We start from the raw sequence: 27736 nt of genomic DNA, 5'->3' as shown, positions 1-27736 counted from the left end.
AGGGGCGTGTTCCGTGGCGCCGCTGGCGGGGAGCCGCCTCTCGCCCGGGCGCGGTTCCCGCCAGAGGCTCCTCTGAGCGCAGCGGCCTCCTGGGTGTCAGTGCGCAAAACCGCCACTTAATCCCCACTCCCGCCGGATTAATTAGGGCCTCCTCAAAGCATAAAGTTGCGAGCCAGGGGCTTCTTTCCCAAGTGCAGGGGCACCGCGGAGGGGGTCAACACTCCTCCGGCCAGCTGGGCGCCCCTCCCCACACACCACCAGGCACAGGGTCTCTGGTGACTCGCGCTTCTCTAGTGAGCGCCCCCGAACTGCCGGCCAGGTCCCCGGGACCCCTGGTGGCCGGCGGTTTGTCAGGTCACCGGAGTCATGTCCCAGGCCTGGGCGCTTCCTCCCGCGCCCCGGCCCTCCGTTCCCGGCCAGCAGCCGGGGCGCAGGGCGGGGCGCGCCGAGGAGGCCGAGGCCGCGCGCTATTCCTGTCGCTGTGAGCTACCGGCATGTTATGTGCGGCGCCCAATCACGCCTCCGACCCGCCGCGCTGACCGGCGCCCTCCCTCCCTAATCCCTCCGGCTTTGATTTGATCCTCCGCGCAGAACAAGCTCACCCTCACCTCTGCCCCTTAGCCAGTTGTCCTCGGCCCTCGCGGGTGCCCGCAGAACCCTCCTGGTCCACCCCCGGGAGGTCAGAGCCCTTGCCCCGCACTCCCGGGACGGCCCGAGCAGGGCCGCATCTGCGCATCTGGGCCGTCGGAGATCCAGCACCCCGCCGGAGTCAGTCCACCGGCAGCTCCGCCCTTCCAGGTGATGGTGCGCCGCCACTGCGGCCCCTGGCGCGCTGTTGTGGGCTCCCCAAATTGGGCCGGGGAGGGGGTTTTGGGCAACGCGCTGGCAGCCTCGGCAGTCGCCGAAACCAAACTCTGCATCCCCCGGAAGACTCCAAACTCCTTGCCCTCCCCTACTAGGGGCTTCTGGAAACCGTTCCCCGACCGGATTTGCTCTGAGAAGGGCCCGAGGAGATCTGCGGACCTGGGCGAAGAAGCCCTGGGATTTAAGCTGAGCAGACAAAAATGGGCCCCTGCTAGGGGTTCGGCGGCTCGCGCGAGGGGCTCGGGGGCGCCGTGTCCTGGGATGCCTCCGGCCGCGCCTGACTGGACCCAGCCCCCGCCTGGCCGCTTCCCGCCCTGGGCATCATGAGTTACTTCCTGTCTTACTGCAAAGCTCATGGCGGCGCGCTGCTTACCGGCTACCAGGCCCTGCGCGCCGAGGGCTTTCTGTGTGACGTGACCCTGGAGGCCGAGGGCAGCGAGTTTCCGGCGCACAGGTCGCTCCTCGCGTGTTCCAGCGACTACTTTAGGGCCTTGTTCAAGAGCCACACCAGGGAGTCCCGGGCGCGCGTGATCCACCTGCATGTGCCCTCGGCGGCCGGCCTGCAGCGCTTGCTAGACTTCATCTACACCGCCTGGCTGCCGCTCTCCATGGACACCGTGGAGGACACGCTGGAGGCCGCCAGCTACCTGCAGGTCACTGAGGCCCTAGGGCTGTGCGGCCGCTACCTGGAGCGCCAGCTGGCCCCGGAGAACTGCTGCTTTGCCGCCAATATGGCGGCGCGCTTCGGCCTGGCGCACACGTTGGACGCGGCAGAACGCTGCATCGTGCGCCACCTGAGGGAGTTGCTGGCGCGCGGCGCGGGCCCTGCAGGGCTGCTGGAGCTCAATCCCGCGTCTCTCAGGGCCGTGCTGGGTGCCCCCGACGTGGCGCGGGTGCCTGAGGCCTGGCTGCTGGGCCTGGCGCTAGCCTGGTTGCGGCAGGAGCCCGAGGCCGAACGCCTGACCCACTGCGCCGCGCTGCTCGAGCGCGTCCGCTTCGGCCTGGTGCCCACCGACGTGCTTCGGCGGGTGTACTCGGGCTCCGGCCTCACGCTGCCCACCCGTGTCAAAGGCCTCATCATTCAGGCCCTCAACTACCACACGGCGCCCTCCCGCCAGCCGCTCATGCAGGGCGAGCAGACCAGCGTCCGGAGCCCCCAAACCCGCATCTTGTTGGTTGGGGGGCGCAGGGGGCGGGAGGCGGTGACAGAGGAGGTCGTGGTCCCCCGGGAGGCAGTCAGGGGCAGGGGCGCTGCGGCGGCGCCCGAGGAAGAGGAGGAGGAGGAAGAGGAGCAGATGGAAGAGGAGGAGGAGGAGGAGGAGTGGGAGCTCACCCAGGACGTGGTAGCATTTGACGTGTACAACCACCGCTGGCGCAGCCTCACACGACTGCCCGTTCCGCTACTGGGGCACAGCGTGTGCGTCGCAGGCAACTTCCTGTTCGTCCTGGGCGGGGAGAGCCCGTCGGGCGACGCCTCCTCCCCGCTAACCGACAGCCCGCCGGCTGTCACAGCACAAGTGCACCGTTACGACCCGCGCTTCCACGCTTGGACAGCGGTGCCGGCTATGCGGGAAGCGCGGGCCCATTTCTGGTGCGGCGCCGTGGGCGAGGGGCTCCTGGCTGTCGGGGGCCTGGGTACGGGCGGCGAAGCGCTGGCTTCGGTGGAGATGTACGACCTGCGCCGGGACCGCTGGACGGCAGCCGGGGCACTGCCGCGGGCGCTGCACGGCCACGCGGGAGCCGTCGGGGATCGCGGCGTCGTGTACATCTCGGGGGGCAAGGCGGGGAGAGGCGAGGGCGGCGCGAGCAGCCTCCGAGACGTGTTCGCCCTGGGCCCCGGGGAGCAAGCGTGGAGCAAGAGGGCGCCCATGGGCACGGCCCGCTTCGGGCACCACATGGCGGCACTGCGCGGCGCGGTGTTCGCCTTTCTGGGGCGCTACGAGCCGTTCTCCGAGATCGAGCGCTACGATCCCGGCACCGACCAGTGGACTCGGCTGCGGCCGCTACCCTACGACCGCTTCTGCTACGGGCTGGCGGTGGTAGAGGAGACCGTACTGCTGCTGGGCGGCCTTAAGTGGCGGGACTCACGCCAGGTGCCTACCCGCAACGTGGTGGGCTATGACCTCGACCTGGACCGCTGGGAGGACATTGGCTGCGCGTTGCCCTGGGCCTGGAGCGGCCTGCAGTGCGCAGTGCTGCAGCTGGCCGAGGGTGGGGACGAGGAGAGGGAGGAAGAGCCTGGAGAGGCTCCAGATTTAGTGCTGGGCTTAATAGGTTAGTGCAGCCTCCTGGCCACGGAGGAGCAAGTCACGCCTGACCAGGCTTACAGAGCAACACGTGGGCTTTTCCCAAGAATGGGACTCTGAAAGCAGTGGCTTCTGAAGGTTAACGAGGCAAACAAGGACTTGGCCTAAGAGGAACATTTTCCCTAAAGCTGAGAATGGGAGACAAGAGGGGTCAAATTTAGAAAGATATATGAATCAGCTCCAGTGAGCTGGGGATTTCTAGAAATTCTTATGCTTGGCTAGAGATGGACTTTCGAAAATAAAATATGACCCTATCTTCCCTCTTAAAGTAGTTCCTAGGTGCTAACCAGTGATTGTTTTTCTGCCAAACAGCCAAAAAACGTACCATAAGAAGTTGTATACAACACCCAGAAAATTGTTAGCTATAAAGAGTGTGATAAATAGTTCTAGAAGATGACATTATCTGAATAAATAGGGAAGGGAAAGTGCCTTGGTTAAACATCATGCAATCATTGTAGGGAGAACTATGATTTTATGATCCAGAATCATGATTATAGCTCTGCTCTGATGGTTTAATATAAATATCCAACTGAGAGGGGAAAAAAATCTCTAAAACAGCACCTTATTTTTGGAGAAAATAACTTAACTTTTTCTGTCCCTTATCTTTATTTACCCTAGTCTGCTTTTGTCCTGGCTTTAGGCAGCTCACTGGTTAAGTTTTATTTCAGCAGCCGTAATCATCAGACTCCTCTGGTTTACTGGATCATCTAACAAAAGCGAAACAAAATCCCATTTCTTTCATCCTCTTTAAATGTTCATTCAGCCGACATGTTGTAGGAATATTTGTAAAAAAGTTTTTTAAACTTATTTTTGGTGGTACCCCTCCCCTACCGTCTGCCCCACCTTCCCAAAGGAATCACAGAGAAAGGAAAGAGGAGTAGGTGAAATTTTAAAGTTCGTGTCAGGTAAATGGGAAACCAGCTTGATTTTGTAGGATCTCAAGAGAAGATTCTTATATACACTGGACAGATGCTTCTTCTGGTTTGTCCTACCAATGACTTGAAACTGGGGGGTGGGGAGTGGGGAGAAGGTGGCTGTGTGATTAGGTAACAAAGAAATGTGGTGAGGACTCTGCATGAATAAAATAGGTGCTTTATAAGGATTCAGTAAGAGCTGAATTTATTTGACTTCAGTTTACAGTGCTGCCTCTCTCCTAGATTTGAAACTAATGCAATAAAATGTACAGATATATAGTGTTAAAAGGTCTCTTTCATGCTAGGCTAGCCACAAGTCTTTTAAAATTCATTAGTTTAATTTTTACCCTTTAAAACAACAGAGCCAACTTTACAAAAGTAAAAGCCGCTTAGTAGCAACACAGCTAGCTAGTCTTTCCATCAACTGCTCACTGTTTATAGGGCACAATCTGGCCACTGTATCCACGACACATCCATCAGGTACAGATATTTTTAAGTGAATGTACACATTTGGTCAAGTAAACATCAACAAGTCTAAACACCTGTAACAAGCACACTTCATTTTAGGACAAGAGGTTTTGGGTTTGTTTGGGTTTTTTTTTTGCTTTTTTGTTTTTTAACATATACAAAATCCCACAAATTTAATGTGCCTCAATATCCATGCAGTAAATAAATGTTTTTACAAATAGTTTTTTTTAAATGATAAAAATATTACACTGGACCCAAAATTCCATACAAACATTAATACATGATTTCTCATCCATTTTGACTAAGTATAGGATTACTGAAAATGTGCTGTAGAAAGGCCACTCTCCTGTACAGTTGTGCAAAGTTTGCAAAATGATAGTGATTCAATGGTGGTTTCAAAAGCAAAGAAAAAGATCCCCACTGTGGAGTTTTTACTTTCTCCTCTACAGCAAAAATATTCACTGGCAGATATCTGAACTCTTAGAGATGAAAGTACATTCACTGAGCTGTACAGGCAACAGTATAAAGCTGATTAGAAGTAGATTTTAGGATATAGAATAGTAAAGGAGGGTCTCTTCCTCCTCCGCCTCCTCAAAAAAAAAAAAAAAAAACCAAAACCAAAAACAAACAAAAAACAAAAACCCCAGTAAATTGTGACTTGTACGGTATGCAGCCAGACACTAAAAAGCAGCACAGTCATTATCATGCTGTGATCACTTTCAAAAACGAGATGCTTATAAATGGAAATATATGATGAGGATTTTTTTCATAAACTTCATCCACTCTTACACAACAAACAATGAAGCTAGGAAAAAAACCTCTAAAATTTTTCTCTCATATAATTCAATGTAATATATCTGAATGACCGCCCTCCTCTTGCTCCTCAGGAGAGAGGTACATTTTTATTTTTCAACATTGTTTTCTATATTAGAACACATATCAGCCTGTAACTAAACATATTTTACTTCCCTGTGTGAAGTATAATCACATAAGTTTAATTAATAGACTAGGGGGAAAATTGGAAACCAACTGGAAAGTTAATTCATTTCAGTTTATACCTTATAGCTTTTTAGAAGTTTGAGTTTAAAAACATGAGTTTGGGCTGAAATTATATATATGTGTGTTAGCTGCCTTTCTGGGTGAGTTAAGTGTGTTTTAAAAAATCCACTCTCAAATTCCTCTGTACACAATCAGCATTTCATCACTACAAAAATAAAGGAAGATTTAAACCAAGAAAATAAAGCAGCTCTATCTTCAATTTTGGTCTCAGTTACAAAAACATCTTACAAAGCTTTGCCCTGATACACCATTAAGTGTCCCCATGGATTTGGAATAGTATTTCCATTAACCAGCTTTCACAAGTTAATAGACTCTTAAGACGAATATTAGATACCTGAACTTTTCTTATGTTGATGCTCTTCTATTTTGCTTAACTCTTGTGTGCGCATCTACAGTTCACAAAAATAAAACTACAGCATTAAACTTTGTGCAATGTTTAAGAAAATTCTTAGAACATTTAATAAATATAAAAAAGGTTTAAATTCTTTCCCACCCACAAGGATGTCTGCACCTGAAAAAATGTGATTTAGATTTGAAGTCTTGTTTATATAAAATTAACTTAAAGGGAGAAAAGATGACCTTAGATAGAAAACTGCCTTTTTGTGTTTTCTCTACTTGAAGACCACCTGTCTTCAGAGTTGTTTGCAAAAGTTAATTTTAAGTCATTGAAGACAGTTGATTTTGCACATGGTAAACATAAGCTGAGCACTAACTGCATATAAAATATACAAATGCTCATTAAAGACAGTGGTATTATGACCATATATGGTTTGTTTCATATAGTTTGTTAACATTAAAGTATAGCTTGTCAAGTGTCCCACACATTGATATAAAATCTACCTTATATACTTGTTCAAAGGATCAGAAGGTACCAGATGGCTGGAGGGCAGAATACACTTACACATGCGTTTCAATGTACGAATGAGTGTGTGTTAGAGAGGAAGTGATTACATCTACTTCAGAGGAAATACTTAGTGGGTCATTTGAGGTGGTGTTTTGACAGATATCCAAGAAAAGATCGAGGTACATCTGCTTCCACTGTTGGAATTCTTTAGATGTCAGGTCTGGATTGTCTAGGACTTTATCAATAATGGCTACTTCCCCTTCTCTGGCCTGAAAAGCAAACGGATTAAACAGTTATGAGAGGGACAGACTTTTCTTTAAATTTAAAATAAAACGTTAATAGGCAAAATATTAAGAAACCCACAAGAAACAGCTCTGGTATCCTCAAACTCAGCACTTGAGACTCAAATACTAGTGTACTTTTTTCTACACGTGGCATGGGTCGTATTGCCCATTCTGTGTGGTTTAGTTTTTCTTCTGGCCCATCCTGTATCCCATCTCTGCCTATGGAAACCTTCCTCATTCTTTAACATCCAGTTCATAAGCCTCTCACTTATTGAAGTCTTCCTTCAACAACTGGAAAAAATGTTTTCTCCCTCATTCATATAAGTCCCTATAACACCTGATTGTTGCCATCGAGTGGACATTCCACGTCTTGAGTTACTTATGCACTGTCCGTTCTCCTGCTAGAGGGTCAGTTAGCTCCTCATGCTTGCGTGACAGAGAGCACGCCCCTCGGGTCACCACAGATACATCATTCTTGCTGTGGGCACGTTTTGGCTCCCATCCTGTAGCGCTGAGAGCCTGCAATGCCAAGTGGCCCTCCCTTTTTGCATTGCAGCAAATAATAAGCTCCCTCCCAGTAAGCTTCCTGATGGGATAACTCACCACAGCGCAGCTATCTCCTGTGGGAGCAGTGAGTCTCCCAGGTGGGAGCAGAACAGGCTGAGAGGCTCGGTCCTGTCTTTATGGGCCCGGCAAGTGGGAAGGCACGCCTCTGGGGCAGCCCGAGTTGGGGTGGGGGGAGACAGCACTGTGCCCTGAGCAGTGGTTCTGGTCGTCGGGGCCAGACCGAGACAGTGGGGCTGAGAGCCAGGATGGCGGTTGTGAGTCTCCCTGTGCTGGCTGAGCCTGTTACGCACACAGGGCTGCTTGGGTCCTTGTCCTCCTCCCCTAATGGGAGATTTCCAATCCCTCTTAATTTCTCACACTAAAAATGACAGGGCTGTGTAGTTCGTTTTACCAATGAGGGGCTTTTCTTTACACTGACTTTTGGTCCTCTTGCCCGCGAAGAGTGGCGCCCCGGTCACATACCTGGTGATCAGTACTCACTGAACCCAACACTGGCGGGAGCTCCTACTCTTTGCTCCTGGAAGTAAACACTTTTGGGGGCTCCACAGAGCATAAAAGGCAGGGGTGAGGGGCTGAGAGGGAGAGGGACAGGAGCAGGTCTTTAAAATAGGTGAGCCTGACCTGCTTCAAAATGCCTGCCTGCTCTTGCAACCAGGTAGTTTGGACCTGAATGGGGGCGCAGGTTGGGGGTGAGGGAGGGTATGGCTCGGAAACGTGGGAGGGTGAGGATATCTTCGGTACGGCTGGACACCAGAGTTATTCTTTTGGATATTACAGATCTTTAAAAACTTCTGGTCTTAGTTACCAAAAGGCCATTAAGTTGTCCCCTGGATTTGCGTTAGTCCTTGCACAAATACCAATGAGAGCTAATTGACTCTGAACACTTGGCTGCTTGCTACCAGAAATTTTTCCAAATCATGCATCTCCTATTTTATCTCTTTGGTACTCACCTCTGTTTCAAAATCACAAAACCTCAGCAGCCTACAATGAATCAGAAATGTTTCCCAAAGGAGCCCTTTGACCTTTTGGTTTCTGAAATTACTGCATCACATACGCAGTATGACAGCTTTTTTTTTGTTTCTTTTTTTTTTTCGGGGGAGGGGAGGTAATTAGGTTTATTTATTTATTTAAATAGAGGCACTGGGGATCAAACCCAGAACCTCTTGAATGCTAAGCACGCACTCTACCACTGACCTCTACCCTCCCCTCCTCTTTTCTGTTCCTGAGTTTTTAAGGGTGCAGAGCCTGCTGAGGGAGGGTCTGTATGGCAGGCCTTCTCCATAATACACACACAGTGAGGGGCTGACTTTCCCGGCTTCTTCAATTTCCTGCCTCTCCACTCCCCTTTCCTCACCACCTCCTCCCCAGCTTGGGAGTGGCAAAAGAAGATTGGAGACAGTGTAAGCACTTACAGAAATGTGTAATAAGAAAGGCACATGTGAGCTGGGAACTGATAGTGTATACAGAACAATTACAAAATGTCTACATGGAACATGATCACAGTAGCTTCACTCCAAATGTGCTGCAGGAGATAGTCACAAAATATCTCAAACTCTGTTAGTACCCACTCTTGCATTCTGCATGCGTGCTGTGTTCCTTTAATAGCTATATTAATTACACGACATGGCATATTTATCTCGGGAAAACAAAGGACTGAGAAATAACACCAGCCCTGCATTTTGGGGGAAAAATTAATTACATCCTGTTTTCTGCTAGAACTAAGTCACATAACATTTAGTCAGGGCTTTGAGATGTTAATGAAAAGTTAAGATTATTTCCTCTTTGCCAAATACATTTATTCCTCTAACTTGGCTTCGAGTTCTTTCTGTTTACTCCCTGCCACCCCCATCCTTCATTTTGTATTTTGTCATCCAAGTATCTGATAAGCCACTTTGAGTTCAGGAATGAATCTCTTGACAGGAATTTCTCCTTCCATTTCATATCTTACCTTTAAAGTGCTTTTGAGAATTCTCAGCCTGTGTAGTTTTTCATTCATCACAGGATCATTACATCTCTTTATAAATGATAGCTTGTATTCCATCTTGGTTGAAATGCGGTGTTCTCCCAGCGGTGACAGACTGGCTTGCTCCAATGCCCTGTATAAATCTTGCAAAGAGTCTCCTAACTTTTCTTCCCTACTTTCACCTGCAATGTCCAAAAGAAGAGAGAAATGAATCCTGTGTAATAAACAGTTATTTGACACTCCAAAAATCTACTTAAAAAAAAAAAACTATCTGAAAAACGGGATAATGAATGATTGGGAAAACACTCATATTATAAAAAAAACCCCAACAAACCCACAGTTGTTAGTTATATTGGGTAAGATCAGCTACAGGCAGCTAATTGTTTTAGAATGATCAATTTATGGGATGCTTTAATTAACAAAATATTCTCTTAATAGCAAATCACCGTACAGATCTTGAGTCCATTAAGTTCAAAGAATTAGAGTACAAAAGGTACACAACACAGAAACAATCCTGCACATAATTTAATATTTTAAAACATTAATGAATATCCCTTATGATTATACTGACAAGCATAGAAGTGCTGATTAACAGAGCTCTCCTGGTTTAGCAATACTGAATGAACTGATTTTAACAATTTTCCAGACTTCATAAGATGGAATGACATTCACTGGCGTATATGATTGTAAAAATCTTCCAATTGTGTGGTGTAGAGCATTATTAGGTTTCATGTGACTGCCATAGTAATGCCTGCCACATTGTAAATATGGTAAATGATCATAAATTATCATCAATGACACCGCTTTAATTAGAATGAAATATGGGAATATTTACATGCAAATGTAAGGGGAAATCTGGCACGATCTAAAAGAAACTACTTAGCATTTGTAAGACCTGGGAAGAAAACACTCCAATTAAATATATTTGAGAGAAAAAATTAAGAGACTGGTTCAGGAAAGGGTCTTAGATCTATTTGAACAAATCCAATTCCCATCTTATTATTTAATTGTGTGAATACTGATGTCATATCTTTCTCAACAATGATAAACAAAGATGAACTTGGATTTTGCTTGGATTGGGAGATAGGATTAGGGCTCTATCACATTTCCTTTAATAGAGAGCCAAAGAGTCCCATTTGAGGAATGTTAATTACATTGGCCCAAGAAGTAAATATGGAATATTGTTCATTCTACAATGGTCCATGTGAATACTTTAGGCTTTCTGATGTACTTACAAAAAAAACCCCCCAGCCCCCCCCCCAAACCCTCCCTAACTGGTAACAATGTAGTTAGCATTTATATGTGCCAGGGAGTAGGGTAAATGCTTAACACTCATGATCTCATTATTCCTCACAGCAATACTAGGAGAAGATCTACTTGATTTTCATTTTATAGCAGGGAAGTAACTTTCTCAAGGTCACATTTAGTTAAGTGGTGGAGCTAGAATTCCAACCGGGCAGTCTGGCTCAAGAATCCAGGATTTTAATAAAAATTCTAGATTGCCAATTTTGTCAGTAATCATTTGAGCTATATATTTACCAGTACGTGTTAATGAATTTGTGAGACTCCCTTAAATGTAGCATTCTAAAAAAAAATTTTTTAAAGACGGTACCTAAAACTGGCCCCAGAGCCAGTCCCTTAACTTGAGGGTATCACCTTTAGGATGAAAAAGTAGCTTCATTTAAGTTTCATATTCAATTTTTGGCTCTGCTGCTGAGGTTAGCAACTACTGTTAAGTATGACTGTTATCAGCACATGCTAGCATTAATTATTCTATAACAAATTTTAGCTTCCTAATCATATATCTAAGTTAGAACTATAATCTAAAAATACAAAAATCCCTTTAAATAACAACATTTTAATTCTCTGTTATTGGTTCATCCTTCAGTGCCTGCAACACCTAGAGGATTTTAAGGGGTGGGGGCAGGGCAGAGGACTGCAAAAAGGAGGAACTGCTTTAGGGGCTAAGAAGAAGATGGAAGTGAGATAAGGAAGTTTAACTGAGAATGGTTTGGAGCCAACAAGGCACAAAATCATAAGGTCATTCAGAGTAACTGAATGGAATTGTAAAAACGAGGATTCATTTGAAGAGCATAATTCCATTTCATAAAATCACAGGCCAGGAAAGGACCCTGAGGAATTATTTAGGAGTTATCATTCTTTTTGCCTCAAGGCAAGACTGCATCTAAAAGCCAGATATAATTTCATAGAGCAGAGGGTAGGGGAGAAATGAGAGGCCTAAGAGATGTGAATTAGAGTAGTTTAGATATCAGGTAGCCTAATGTATTATTAGTTTTTCAGTTCTTGAGGGAAAGTAAAGGAAAAAAGCAATTCACATTATAGTTTCAGGACTTAAGGGAGGCAGAAGTATTTTCACATAGTAAATTTTTATTTTATAATACCCTTCTGTATTACCTAATACTGTAGGGAGTATATATTTTTTTGAAAAAAAAAATTCTTACCCAGTTTCCATTCTCCCCAATTCTTAAAGTTTGTGGAATATGGGGCCAGATGATTGATTTTTTTATAAAATTTCAGTGTAATTTTACTTCAAGGGTAAGTAAAGATTTAATATAAAAAGTGACAAACAGAACTAAAAACTGAAAGTTTTCATTTCTTTCTTGCCATTATGGGCAGGGGGAAGCATTCAGTCAAAGGATGACATAATTCTACAAAGAATCTGGTTTGGCAGCTGTTAGAAGAATCAAGTATGGATTTATCTCTGGGCAGCACATTTGAACAAGGAATCACAATGAGACGGAACACAGAAACACTTCCAAGTAGAGTAATGGACTAGAGATAGCAGAGATCAGTAAGGCCCCCTTCCCCCAGCCCTGCACACCATACACATAGGCAACACCACAAGACGCAGCAGTGGGATGAGGAAGGATGAAGGATTGAGATGCCAGGCTACCACAAAATGCCACCAATTACTTAACATTTTAAGACTAGACAAAGAGTCCTTTTATTTTTAAAGGAGAGGGGTGAGGGGCAGAGTCACATTATAAAATCTGACTCACTGTGCTCAACAGTCAAAACAACACAGAACTCAACATTCAAGACAAAAACAGACCTTTATTTCCTTTTATAATTTTCAATTGGTTTCCTTGCCTTTTTTTTTTTTCTCAGATGAATACCAATTAAGTCAACTGGGGCTACTGTTGCAACTGAAATCGTGAAAGCACCTTTATCTTCTTCTCTTTCTGCCCTCTTCTTCTTCGTCTCCTTCTCACTTCTCTTCTGGTTTCTTTCTTTTTTTAAACCCTTGCTTCTCTTCTTCTAGAAGAGACTTGCTTTGGAAGAGGAGGCAAGCACTTGGTGAGGTCTGCTTCCTGATTGATTTTCTTTCAGTGCGCCAGTTCACCATTGGAGCACTGGCCACAACTCAGCTCTTTGGTAATTTGAGTGACTGTTTTCTGAAAGTTTGGCAAAGTATCGAAGACCACATGCAAACCACAGGACATGTATAGGACCTTCTGTAATTCCTAATGAGGAAGTGTCTCACCGCTACAATGACATTTTAATTTGTATCTAACGTATTCATGAATTCTGGGCCTATGCAGGAGTAAATTCTCTCTCAAATTATATTTATGTTTACAACATATAAATTAGTCCTGTGTCAGATGACACTTTTTTTATTCCAATTTCAATAAAGCAAAGAGAACATACATACAAAGTTCTTTTTCCTATGCAAAATTTCATTAATAGATTTGAGGATCACAATGAAGTTACTGACAAATTAACTTGAATTCTGAGCCCAGGGAGGGTCATTTCTGGCTGCATCATAAGTTGGGGGTGGGGGCGGTGGAAGAAGATCCTCTGATTGTTTCATTTATAGTCTAGCTACACTATGAAACACTGTGACCCTGGGAATGTGGTGAGCATCACAACAGTTGTCTGGTTCTTTCAGGTTGCATATGAACTCCAGGTAGTGGTAAAGAAAAGCTTAAAGAAAAGATTAGCTAATGCAAAAAATAGTTGGTTGAACGTTTCTTGCAAATGGCTTATTAGCAGATGCTAATACATTTCTTAAATACTATAAGGTCTTTGGTTGATATATTCCCTTACATTCCTGCCCAGTGGTTTCAAAATATTTTTGATTGTGCACCCTTATCAGTTAAAAGACTTCTGTTATCGATAACATATATATATATATTACTCTATATTAATAGATATGCATGTTACAGACACAGAAAAGAAATTTGAAAGAATGACATATAAAACCTGAGGAGAAATCCCAATGTTTTTTCTTCCTGTACCTCAATGGCCCCACGTGTACCTGCCTTCAGAGACCTGCACTTTGCCTCTCCCTGAGCCTACAGACCTCGCTTTCATTGGCATTTCCCAATATTCTATCTGGCACATTGTCTCACACAGCCAATATTTAAACTGAGTGATGGTTTTCTCTACTTTATACACTAAGTACTGCACAGAGGGCTCCCTATCAGGTGACTGTGTAACTTATCACAGTCTATTGTGTAATTTCGTTCAAGTTTCTTTGGTGAAAATTACGGAGAGCATAATACAAATTTGGCGACCTGAAAATGTCTTTCTGGTGTCCTCCCTGTTTCCCTGTCTCTGTAATGACCATGTGGAAGGAGAGAGAAAAATGAAAACAAAACCAAACAGAACAAATATACCAACTGGGCTCTTGAAGAACTAAGCCAACAATGAATAATCAGTTCTGGTACATGTTTTGGAAGGGAACTGTGCTCTTTTAAAATTGGACAATGATGTCCTCGTGGAAACAGTTGTTCCTTACACAGCACAACTGGGTAATGAGCACAGAAGGCTGGGAAAGGCTAAGTCACAAGTGGGAGAGAAGGCTGGACATAGTAGCATTAGTCACCAGTCAAATGTGAGAGGCATTCGTTCTTGCAGGGCCGCAGAGTGCTCCAAGGCGTCCAGGCTAAGGGTGTCACGTATGGGAAGCACTGTTCTCGCCATGAAAGGCAATTAACATTTGTTAATGTTAATTTACTAGTATACCATCATGAACAACTTATTTATATGTAAGGTGACAAAGTTTCAACAGGCTTAATATAGATGGGTTTAATGTTTGTAGGTTTTATGCTAAAGATGATTATGTATTCAGGAGTTTATACTGTAAACTTGAATTGTTCTACAATTAAATATTAGCTCTCTTCATTCATGTCTTTATATAAGTCAACTAACTATGCTTTGCATTTTGTACCACTGGAGAGAGAGTAGTTTGTTATATCTGAAAAAAAGCTAAGATTTTAAAAGCTGGCTTTCACTTGTAGCTTTGTAATCAGTTACCCTTTTCATAATTTTAAGTAATTGGTTTATTTTCTTTTAGGCAAAATAAATAATTTCTCTGATAAAAAAAATTGACTTTAGTGAGGAAAATCCCTTCTTTGGAAAGGACAGCTTGAATGAATCCATCAATATTGCCAAGTGTATTTTTAAAGAAGGACATGTGAAACCCAGCCAGCCCTGTAAGAATGACCCTGCGCTTCACCAAAAAAGTACAGCCCATCCCAGTGTCTGTCACTCCCTTCTGCGCAACAGTAAAGCTTACTTGCATCAAGATGTGACAAAAGAGACAGAGCTGAAGCTTATTCTACACTTCATTCTCTAAGGATGTAAATTCTGCCAAATTACGTGGTTTAATGTCACAAATATATGACAGTGGTGGAATTTGCAGGGTACTACGGTAGTTTTTCTGACAAATAGTTCAGATAGCAAAATCTTGGTGTCCTCGCAATGATTTATTGACCCAAAGGGAAGGTTCTTTGAAGGACAATCGAAAACACAAATGACAGATTCTATATTTGCCCACAGAATTTGGAAAATTTAATTAATAGAGACATAGAGGTCAAGGTACCTGGTTCTTAGGCAGGAATTCATAAAGGGGACATTTTAAAATGAAAACTAAGAGATGATTATATTTATAAATTAATGTGGAGTCACCATATTCCTTAATGAGAAAAAACTAAAATTCTTCATATCATAACATTTTACTATGACTTAGATAGGGCGAATGACCCAAGACAACCCCACTAATATTAAATGCCAACAAAAAGCTTTTTGATGCATTTCTACATATTAGAACCATCATTTTTATATATTCTTAAAAAAACATTAAAATGGTTAGAGCAGAGGCAATTGTAAGGCAGATCAATGTGATTTTATTTACAACACAAATTCCATTTGTGAGAAAGAAGCATAGATTACTTCTCTTTAGAAAGAGATTTACTATCAAGCATACTTAGCAAATTATTTAGCTATCTAAAAAGATCTGATACCAATTGGTCATATTTTTATTTTTACGTAATTTATATTTTTACAGGTATTCACATTATGCAATACCACACACTGCGGCGACAGGAAGAAAAAAACATTTCCAAATACAATATTAAATTATCTGTTCATTGCACAGTATGAAATATCCATTAATTAGCATTGAAATTATTACAGAGTATGTTATCCAACTAAATGAATGAAATTTCACATCCGCTACAGAAGAAAAATAAGCAATATTGAGCCATAAGGGACCCAGTTACATAGTGTTAAATCATATCTGAAGCTAGTTTGAAAGACAACCAGACAAAATACTTTTTCCAAAGTGAAAACCACAGCCTATATAGATTTGGAAAATTTTACAGAAAAGAATAGCTCATGCCTGTCCTATGAGGCAACACCATTTGTATACAAGTGCCAAGAAATAAGGAGAAAGTTAGGATTTTAGCTGAGGAATCTAAAAAAGCCTGGCATGAGGAATTTTCTTCATTAGCGTCACTGAAAGCAGTCTCTGTGTTACACCTGAATACACTTTATAATAGAATAAACATAGGAAGTTTCAGAGCAGGTTGTGGATACCTTGCCTTAATAGATTACACTGAATTCAGTACAATACAGCACGTCAAGTTTTAAAAATGCAAAATACACTTAATACACAGAATTTGCTTCCTCTGCTTTGCCTTCAAGAGGCCACCAAAGAGTCCATTAAACAGCCAGGGCTTTCTAGTTATCGGAGCTGATCCCTCTCCTTTCCTGGTGTCAGGAAAACACAACTGAGGTGTCACCACACAGAGCCCTTCCCCAGTCAGTGCCCTTCCCCACTGTTCTCCCACAGAAACGGCAGTTTTCTGTTACTGTGCTCCATCTTGATTGGCTTTGATCTTATGCTAGTCCCAGTGGAGAAAGCTTGCATTCTTCTTAAGAGTGGCCTGCCCCTCTTAATATCCCTTTAGGGAGGCCCCCAATCCACAACACTTGATGATCTAAGCTTTTTAAAAGTCTGTTTTCTGTTATAAACGGCAAGGATGAGGCCATTTTAGTTGCTTGCAAGAGGTTGATGTTGAGTCTGCGTCGTGCCGACTCGCTCCGATCTAAATTCTCTAAACATTAGCTTATCAATCTGTCAGTCCAATGGGTTGAGTGCCAACAGAAGTGGATCCGATTTGGCATGGAGAGGTTCTACCAACTCTCGCAGTGTATTAGCCTAATATGATAAAGCAGTGATACAATATAATGAAAGACCTGCGAGTGCCATTATTCCCAAAGCACATTAGTATTCGTATTAGAAATACTCTCATGCAATACACCCATGAAGAGAAAAGAGAAAAATATGGCTAGAATTGCATATGGCTTTAATACCATAATGTCCTTCTGTTGGCATGCAAGTCTACTTGGCCATAAATGGGACACTTTGTGTTTTAAGCTTGGTTATTTGGAAATGCCAATCTTATGTATACAAAATAATACACAGCACAGATACATCTTTTCCCGACTCTATACTTGTATATGCACCTCTGTAATTTTAATCAGGAAAGCTTACGTTAAAAGCATTCTCCAGAATCATGTAAGATGATCAGTCCTTCAAGGAAATTAAACTGTGTTTCTGTCAAGATCTCTCCTCAAATTCATCCAATCAAGAAGTATGAGGAAAAGCTTTCCTGTCTACCTGCTGTCTAACTACTCTGACTCATATGCTATCATGTGCTAACTGGTGAGGGAGAAAAGCCCAGCTAGTGTGGCTCCGAGGAGGTGGTTGAATACTGACCAATACAAACTGAAGTGAAAAGCTCTAACAGGGTCAACGTGATGAAAGGGTGTTTTGACACCTGAGCACAAGCCACATTTCAAGGAATTGAGAAACTAGAAGAGACTAAAGTTTCTGAATGAGTTGGGAAACTAAGAACAATTGGTGTAAAAGAAACTGTAGTCTCTTAGTTCATTTTATTTTAGAATTTGAGGAATACAAATATTGTCACCAGGCACAAATCAGCAGTATTTTTTTCAAGCCTAGAGCAGATTTTTATCTGCAACATCCTGTAGTAATTTTTGAGTTATATCAAGAAAAAGGAACAAAGTGGGAGAGGGAACAAAGAAATCATGTTGTTCATTACAAGCTCCCTTAGAAAATGGGAAAGGTTTGTGCTGCCCATAGCATAGTATCTAGAAAAGGGGATGTGGCATGGTCCAGAAATAAGCAGAGCTAATTTTTGTTTATCAGATCATATACTCTTCTTTTGCAGGAAAAGGGCCGGGAACTCAGTAATCTTCATAGGTAGGTTACATGAAACAAAAGACAATATCTCATTTTTTAGAAAATTATAACACTGGAATGCTATTTCTGGATTCTACTACTTTGTTCCATAAGGTCATGGAATTTCAAACAGCAAAATCAAAAGCAATCTAACGTTGGGCACAAGGTCATTCCTAAATTTAAAGGGTTCCTAGTTTATCTATGTAATTCGAACAGTTTCCCCTCAGAAACAAGGTTACATGAACATTTTAATTTCTAGTGCGCTTAACCCATACTGAACCTGAACCAGAGCCCTGGTAATCAAGTCACATTTAGTTACATTTAAGACATTGTTTATATAGGACTGCTAAATTCTACTTCAAGAGACTGGAAACACCTCCTAAACTGAGGCCTTGCCAGAGGGCAGGATGGTTGGGGGCGCGGGGAGCAGACTGCTGTTTCAAAATGGCTACAGCTAGTTCTAGTCTGTATGTATTAGCATAAGAGAAGACAACACTCTTGGACAAGGTGTCTCTTCAACTCACAGTGGTCAGACAGACCACTGACTACCAAATCTCACAGGTGGAGGTTTGTTAATCACAGATTTCTGGGCCCTACCCCTAATCTACCCAAATCAGAATTTCTGGGTACGGAACTCAGGAATCTGCTTTTTAAGCAAGCAACCCAGGTGATTCTTGTGCCACTGCAGTTTGAGACCTCCTGCTTTGAGCCAGTCACATTGTGGTGGGCTGCACCGTGGGGAGGGCTGGTTGGAGTCATGCCAATTTTTGTACTACACATACAAGTAGCTTGTAGTCAGAAGTCTTAGAGTTGGGCATGTCACATAGGGTTTTATTTTTAGTTCCGTCATCAGTATAACTTGTATTATGTAACTCAAACAATTTCAAGGTTTTTGCCAGGGAATCTGATGGAAATATCCTGCTCTACTGAGAATACAGCAAAATTAAAGAGGCCTTGGTAAACTGCTTGAATAAATTCTTTAAAGCTATACTTTTAGGTAGTGTTAAATAGTTCCTCTTTATTTTCAAGGCAAACAGAACAATTATATAGACACTTCCAGACTCAAGCCTATTGAATCAACTGTACATCTTGGTATGCGCATTCTGAATTTCAAGTATGAACAGCAGTGGCAGGCCAGGAGGGTCATAAATGATGGAATGGCAAGTCCCTTTCTGGTTCTCAACACTCTCTTTTTCTCTCCCTTTGTATTTTCATTGGGCTTCCTCTCTCTCTCTCCCTATTTCTACTCTTCTCTTTTGTAACTGACAATTTCATTTATCCCTATTCAAATAGTCAAAATATTCAAACCAGTTAAAATTATTTATTATAGTGACATTAATTTTATGCCTGTTTTTAAAAGGATAAGTGGAAACTGCATATTCCTTAAACAAACTGACAAACAACAACAAAACAACCAAAACTTCAAAATTGTATGGCTCTTGATTGTTTTGTTTTCTTTTGGCCAATATCCTAACTATAAAAATGATTTCCTACTTCCTGCTATTAAAATAAAGTTCACTATTTACCAAGCTTTCAATCAAGTACATTTTGAAACAATAGCAACATATCTAAGCTACCCCAAGAAAATCAGTACTGCTTCTGTTATGCATATTACTTAAATATTTATTGAGCTTCCATTCATAACTGAAACCTCCAACTGTGAGGCTAAAAGCCCAGCTGGATATAAAGAAACAGATTCTGTTTTCCTGAATGATGTGATCTGCATGCTACACCCAGATGCAATGCCATGTCGAGTCATGTATAGGATGACTTATTGCAGTGCGGATCTACTTCCCATGCAAGCTCTTCACAGACTGAATCTATGTAGGATATGTTGAGGAGGATGTTCCTTTCCTTTTTTGTTTTATGAATTTAAAAATCTCCCCATTAAGGACCACTCAAATACTAAGCAGAAACAGAAATTCTAGTAACATAAGTTTTAGAAATGTAATCAGGCTTCTAATAGTGTACCTGTTAGGAGTAGCTGATGATCCTTCAATCAAATCCTGACAATTAGATTATAAGGTAAGGATGGAGGCACAAACATTTGCAAGAGAATGATTAAGTTTGAATACAAAATAGGTGAAAAACTTTTTTTTCCCTTAATGAATGAAATAGAAGAAAATATGTGCAAATGGAAATAAGAAGTGCTTAAGCCAGAACATCACTTTCAAAGATTCAGGCTTCAGAGTTTTAAGAGAAAACTGTTTCCACTCTCTTGAATTATCAGTGGGATTGAGGGCAAAGTCACTGCTTACCAGTCTCCAGTCGTAAACTGCTTGGAGATGACAAAGCAGACACCCTCACCTACCAATAGTAACACTTGTGGAGATCCAGGGAGAGTAGAACTGTTTTGTGTGCTTAAAAAAAATTATTTAACACAATTATCTGGATCTCCCCCTTCTTCTAAATGTACATGTTCAGACTTGAGTTTTTCTTTTTGTAAAACAGGAATATCTAACACCATGAACTGACAGTCAGTGACAATTACTTCTTTTACTGAAAGTATTGGAAAGAGTGGCCTGAAAACTTGGTTCAGAATGTTCGGGCCAAGAGAGAGACTTAACTGTGGCTTGAGTAGTAGCTGTCCAAATTTTGAGGGCCTATTTTCTTGTAAAGGTGGAGTTCAAATAGACAGAATATCGGATTTTCAAAAATCTGTTTGCTTATTTTTAATACCATAGGGGGAAAGGAACTGAAGTCTTATTTTAAGTGAGGAGTACAGTTTTCATGATAAAGTTTTCTTTTTCAAAAAAGTGATAAACCGTAGAAGGTAATACAGTTTGTGCTTATGCTTATAACATTTCTAGTGATCTTTAATTAGCAATTTCAGGTAAAATAAAAATATCTGATGAATCTAGCCACAGGCAAAACAAATTAGATTAGAATGTTTCCAGATTAGAATGTTCCTCTAAATTGCCAAATCACAATCCATCCTCTGTGCATGATTCACTGGAGACAGAGTATCTTCTTATGAAAGTAGTATCTCATTTCAAAGTACCTACCGCTATACTATGACCTTAGAGTGTAGTTAGGACTTAGTTATATAAGAGTATACCTCACACTCTGGCTTTTTCTGTCTGCATTAAAACCACTATCTGAAATAAAGGCACACCTAAAGTACCCTTGAAATGAAGCCTACATATTAGCAACAATTGAAAAGGTCTTTTATATTTAATAGTCACAGAAGTACTTAATATGTTAATTCAATTTACCAACACTTTATTTTCAAGGAAGTGTCTACAGATACATCAGAAAAGTGAACTAAGGAATCCTGCATTATTATACTGTCACCTCAATGTCCCCTTTCAGATTTTAAAATAGAAAATAGGAGGAATTCATTTTTACAGACAAGTATTGTTCAATAAGGACTTAATGGGTGCCTATGGGAATATATACTATATCAAATGTTAGGGATAAATATACAAAGATAAGAGTCTGACCTCAAAGAGTTCATGGTATACTTGTACAACACCTTTCCCATTTCTGTCTTATAATTTTATAGTAAAGGACTATCAATAAAAAAGCTCTACTTTATTAAGTACAAACATATATATATATACACACATACATAATAACAAATCAAATTGTAAGACTATAATGTTATTATACAATTACCCTAATAATGTATATTATATGCAATTATACTATATGCAATTACATTATATATTATATAGATATACTAATTTTAATTGATATATTTGGAATACATAGAAAATAAAAATATTTTAAATTTGGGGCAAATTTAAAGAAGGTCATTAAAATATGAATGTATGTGTATATATGTATATGTGTATATATATGATATAAAACAGCTGAGTTCTGATGCTTACAATAGACTTTAAAACTGAAGGGGATTACAATATGCCACTTTGGCCTAAGGATTATTTTGAGCTGAAGGTAATTAAGAAGCAGCAGACATAGAAAGATCTTTGGCTATCCCTGTATCTGTCTAAAAGCAGGACATAAATTTCCCACCATGAAGGTGTTTCTCCTCCCCTCTTCCATACTGGAAGAACAACTCTTATCACTGAAGACAGAAAGCTGGCATCAAGATGGGTCTGCACAAATAAATCTCACTAAAATAGCCCTTATTTTCCGTTAGTTTCCTCTATATATAAACTTTCTCAAAGTTTACCACGCTTTTCCCTTTATCTTGTCACTTCTCCATAATTTATCACCCTTTGTTAAAATGGTATGTAAACCCCAGGTCTCACTGCTTCTTTGGGTTTTTACTTCTTTCCCATGAAAGGTCTCTGTGCACATAAATATTCAATTAATGCAATAAAATATGCCTTTTCTCCTGTTCTTCTGTCACTTGCCAGTTTAATTCACAGGCTCCAAGTAAAGAACCTAACAGGATAGAGGAAAAGTTTTGTTCTTCCTCTATAAAACATTTAAATCAACTCTTAAAGCATTCTATCCTAAATCATCCATATTTAAAAATATTTAAGAATATTTATATTCAAAACATTTAAACATGAAATATTTAATATGACATATTCATATTTAAATATGAAATACATATATTTCATAGGTTATTTTGAGATAACTTTAAGCAATGTGGATAGATGGCAGCTTACTGGCAGAATGAGCTGCTGTTGCAACCTATTTTATGATTAATAATTACTTATTTTAAAATAAACTCTTTAAAATTCTCATTTCCAAATTAAATAGCTACAGAGGCAACATAGCTGAAGTCTGAGACATGAACCCATTACAAGAAATAGACTTTTCTTTTTTACCCTTTAGTAATTTAGAGATGAACAATGCATATTTTTAACTTATGAGAATTTTCAACCTCTACCACCACCTTACATGGTTATATTAAAAGGATGCAATTAAATAGATTATATTCAGTCTAGACAATAATCAGTGTGAAGTAACTCAGTGATGAGAACTGCCAATGGGGCGAACAGGTAAAACCCATGTAACACAACACTTCATTTGTGACTACGTCTAGTCTGCCAAAATGAAAAGGTAAATTGGGACCAACTACATTTCAGTCATTTTCCTGCCTATTTCTTTCAATGGATTCTTCTTTGGTCCTTCCAACCCTACTAGGACATTCTCTTTCCTACCTGATAATCACTCTAAAAAGCAATTCCAATGTTATCTGAACCTTGAACCACTTACGCGACTAGGTAGATAAAAATACCTTCAGAACACTGATTATATACCTCTATGATCCAAACTATTTCATTTGCCTGTTGCACTTGACTTGAATTCCCCAAACTGGACATTCTTATGGACTAACAGGTAAGGGTATTTGTACCTGGGGAATTGGGAGTTGTAAAGATACATTTAGTATGTTGAGTCCATCAGAACCTGCTCAGAGTAAACAAAGGACTTTTGCTCTATGATGTCCTCCTCCAAGTTGCTGATCAGCAAACATGATCTATGATCTGTAAATTCTGATGCAATGCAAACTGTGCTTTTACTGTCTAGCTTCCTTAATAAGTAGACAATCAATGGAAAAACTTTTAATTCTTGAAAATTTGATCTAAAATAAATACGTACATATATTTTTCAAATTAACAATAATGTGAACTTTGTGAACTTTTGCTCTGTAGAGTTCTACTGTCTTCTTATTCTCATATTAAATTCATATATTATCCTCAAAGTACTGCCATCTTGATTTTGGTGAGGTTAGTTTTTAAAAAAAATATCATTCAGTGTCAGCTCCAGTATCATGATATCCCTCCAAACTAAATGAAGGGAAAAAAGAGGTATTGATCTGCAAAAGTGACTGAAATACTAAATTCTTTTCAACAAGAGTACAACAATGGATGTGTGCACACATGTGTATGGATTGGGAGTAGAATAATAAAAGGAGTGATTCTTATGCTAAAAATTTAAAGACATTACTTCCTGTCACACTATAACACTGTTCATGATTGTAGAAGCTTGAAATGGACTTCTGCTTACTTTTTCTGGCTGAGCTTATAATACTACAAAAAATTACAATATTGATTTCCCCTCTTTATAACTTCTAAATGCTGATGCCTTATTACTAACCTTCTTGGCATACCAGCCTGACATTTGGGATCATTTGCTCATTAACAACTCTGGCAAAGAGCAGCTGTTTTGGCGGCATTGCCAGCTGAATTTCTCGGCAATAAAGACAATCAAAAATACCTTCCCCAGAAAAGCAAGTGCCAAGAAAGGTGCAAAGAAAATTCAAAAGATGTAATAACCTAAAATTTTATCTTAACAGTTACTTATCAGAATTCATATTTTCTTTACCTCACATCTGTTATAAATCTAATCTCTCACCTTAATCAAGAACATTTTCATATTCTCTCTTTATTAATCTATAATTATATCATAGACTATTCTCATAAATCCCCATCATTAGCCATCTACATATTATGATATTTAAATTATTACATTTTTAGGTATTTAAAATGTATTATGTACATGATAAGAAGAAAAAATTACTTTGGTAAAAACCACTATAAAATCATGCTTATTAGAAATATAGCACAGATGTAAACAAATCAGCACAAACATCCATCTTAGCAAAAAGCTCAGATGTTAGAAGAATATTCATACCCAGTCTTGGTCTCAAAATCATTGGTTATTACATTTTGGACCAACAAACTCATTTTACATTTGGAATGGAAAACTATGGAATCTAAGACATACTTTTTTTTTTAAAAATAAAACATCCTATTATATATGAGTTTCACTTTTTCCCCTCCTGACAAAATTGTATAGCACTGCCCTTTTAAAGAAAGTTTTACTAAAGAGTTAGAGATACGCTGACTCTCAGTGTTCTTAGGGAAAAATACAAATGACTTTATAGCGGTGGCAAAAGGTTTCCAGCTATATCTGTGTTTAACATGTAGCATCACATGTTGAATTTCACACTCACCAGTGTGATTACAGAAAACTAGAGTCATACAGGGACTTCATTAGGGTGAGAGCTTGTTCTGCAATTTCAACTGTTTGAAATGTCAGAAGGTTCTCCATATTGTACAACTTAATTTGTATTCAATATAGCAATGAATCGCTAACTTCCTGCTAGTGAACAAAACAAAAAATCCAATTATATTAACAAATTTGTTTTCTATTTATAATTTAATTAATTTTCAGCAGCTTTATGGTGCTAGCTTATTCATAACATCTTTTAAAAATTAAGGACAATTCCATATTTCATCAAAGTAAGGCTTTTTTGGAAATCCTATTTAGTCTATTTATATTAAACAAGGACCATGCTGCCTTCTCTAGGGTGAAAAAATACAACAATCAAACTAGATATGTGAATTTGTAAGAATATGCAAATCAAGGGGTGAATCTGGGATTCTCAAGTTCCACCTAAGACTTCCTTACCATCTCTTGTGACTGGTGCCACGTGGGGAGGAGGGGAGGAAACAATGATAGTAGCTGTGGTGTAATTAGTATCTTCTTAATAAATGTGATCATCAGACAACTGTGCAGAACTTTGGCCCTTTTTGTGATACTGGTTTATATATATAAAAGAATACATTACTACCATAATAAAATAAAAATGTTACAAAAGATAACACATTAGAATACAGTTGTACTGGTGTATATGATCTTTCATAGACAACTGATCTGCTCTACCTGGATGTACTACAACTGGATTTACAGTGATAAATTACATCAATCCTTTCTTGTTAAATTCATGTATAGCTATGATCAGGGTTCCAGAGTAACTTTTCTCATACTGATTTTACGGTGAACAAGTACAGAACTAATCTACAAGACACTAGCACTGGATATAGAAACAAAGTTAGACAATCCAAAACCAAAATTAAAATCAGCATTTTAAGACCACCATGAAGTGTACATTAAATGTGTTTACTACTATTTAGGAAAACTGTCACATAATTTGATAGGGAACATTACTCTATAGTAATTGACAATGCAGAGTATATACCATAAATACAAAACCAGAACCTGACCAAGGAAAATGTCATGATGACATTTTCTTTCTCCTTATTATAAATCTTCAGCACAGCACTAGAAAGCCTGCTTTCTCTTTGTGGAAAATCAATAAATACTTCAAAAGCAGAAGCAGGAACTCTTCTTTAACAAAACAATACACTGTAATTATAGAAGGCCTTGGTTCCCAAGGCCTTAGTTTTAGCCATACTAGGAATGGTTTCAGATCTTAGTTGTGTGGGCAGATCTGGCCTCCATGGTGATGAAAAAGTCAGCCTGGGAAGTGGAAAGAATTGTGGTACACTGCTCCCCATAGAAACAGACAAGCTGAAATCAAATGCAGCTTCTGTATTTAGCATCGACAAACCCTGAAGCTCCAGTGAACTGGTACTTTACCTCAGGAGTTGCCATGGCAATTTGCTAAGAAAGGTGGGTTACAGATACCTACATCAATTACTACTAAAACATCAAATTAAGAGCCAGAATATATGTATTAAAAGCAATAATTTATTCACTAGTTCTGAATTTGGCTCTGTTAAATAGGATCTAGGGGTTTAATAGTGGCATTATTGTTTTTGCAAAATTCATATAATCTAATTAGTATTTTTAAGAAATTCTAAGAAATAGCCTTGAACAACTTTTACTCTTCTTCAATTTAGTGTAAACATTCTGAAAACAAATCAATTATGATACTAACATTTGTATTTTTCTTTCCACCTTATAAAGTGCTTTTTTACATGCAACGTCTCGAAAGAAGATGTGGAAAATATTAGAATTTCACTAGATTTCACTTTGTGATGAGTTTTCATTTCATACTACATATTGCATAGTGCAAGAGAAATTAGAAGTTGGAAGCAGATGAAAGAGTGAATGGTGTGTTCTTTAATAGTTCCTTTCAGGGCACATGAATTAAATTTCAGATTTGTAACAGGTGACAGAAAGTAATGTTTCATCATGAGAGAAAACATGGTAATCCACAATACATCAATTTGGTACCTGTGAGTAGGAACTGGAAAGATCAGTGACACCTTCAAAGTTTACTTTTAAATCTGTTGCTTCTCTACCCTCTACCTTCATCAAAAGATTAAAAAAAATGTAAATAAAAAGATCCTTTAGTTGATATAAAAAAAAAAAGGCAGAAGGATTCAGATTTTTCCAAAGATGGATAAACTGGAACTTGGAAGGAAAAACTGAAGTTAACTTTGGCCACCATGTGAAATAACTTTTCAAATTGGTCTCAAGACTTAATTCTTCAGAAGCAGTTCTTTTTTAAACATCTCAGTATTAACCTGACACAAATTAGCTACAAAAAGAATCATGTCAAAGTTTAAAATACCAAGATAGAGTTTTGACTCAAGTGGTGGAATTGTTTCACTGCTTATACATATTGAGGTACATGATTTTGGACACTGATTAGTTAAAATTGTAAAGTACACTAATTACAATTTTTTGTAATAAAAGGTAAAGTGGTGTGTGGGGTTTTGCTTTACTTGATGGAGCATGTTATTGGTGATTTTGACTTACTGTAATAAAACCTAAGCATTTTAGTTTCTTTCACATAGATGTGATATATGTATACACAGAAAAAGGAAACATTTTGCTAAATTTTAATCTAAATTAAAATGATAGATATGAGGGGCAATATGTGTTTGAGAGCATTCACTCTCTTTTCAGGATGTCTTAGTCTGAATCTCAGATCTGCCATTGACTAGCTGGGAGTCCTGGATCATGTTATTTAAACCCAGTTTCCTCATCTAGAAGGTAAGGGTAATACAAGTATTTACTTCTTAGATGTTGTGAAGATTAAGTGGGTTATATTATGCAAGGACACTAGAATAGTGCCTTAGAATAGCTAGCACTCATTAAAAAATGTTAGCTATTATTTGTGATAGATTAATGTGTTCAATAAACCTATAAAATTTTTTAGAAAATGTACCATATTATAGATGTGTTGGCTTTACCTTAGGGAGGCAACTCTATTTTAGTATTTTTTCCATGAGGAAAAATACCTTTTCTCTATACATTAGAAAAGAACGAAAGA

The 27736-nt window shown here is 40.0% G+C and overlaps 2 protein-coding genes across 2 annotated transcripts in view; one reads left to right on the top strand and one right to left on the bottom strand.

The window, feature by feature from the left end:
- The first annotated feature begins 1187 nt into the window (after window positions 1-1187).
- Window positions 1188-3798, top strand: KLHL34 (kelch like family member 34). The gene has a single exon (XM_072956746.1). The coding sequence runs from the start codon at window positions 1188-1190 to the stop codon at window positions 3141-3143; it is 1956 nt and encodes a 651-aa protein (XP_072812847.1). The 3' UTR covers window positions 3144-3798.
- A 2502-nt stretch (window positions 3799-6300) lies between these two features.
- The window catches only part of CNKSR2 (connector enhancer of kinase suppressor of Ras 2), a 239101-nt gene continuing 217665 nt past the window's right edge, over window positions 6301-27736 (bottom strand). Inside the window, exons 21-22 of the mRNA XM_006212994.4 lie at window positions 9255-9451; window positions 6301-6724 (exon numbers count right to left, since the gene is read on the bottom strand). Of these exons, the coding sequence (XP_006213056.1) occupies window positions 6509-6724; window positions 9255-9451 (413 nt within the window). The 3' untranslated portion in view covers window positions 6301-6508. The remainder of the gene's footprint in view (window positions 6725-9254; window positions 9452-27736) is intronic.

This window comes from Vicugna pacos, chromosome X, assembly GCF_048564905.1.
Source record: "Vicugna pacos chromosome X, VicPac4, whole genome shotgun sequence".
Taxonomy (NCBI): domain Eukaryota; kingdom Metazoa; phylum Chordata; class Mammalia; order Artiodactyla; family Camelidae; genus Vicugna; species Vicugna pacos.
Note: the sequence above shows the minus strand (reverse complement) of the source record. Positions and strands in the feature narration are given on the sequence as shown.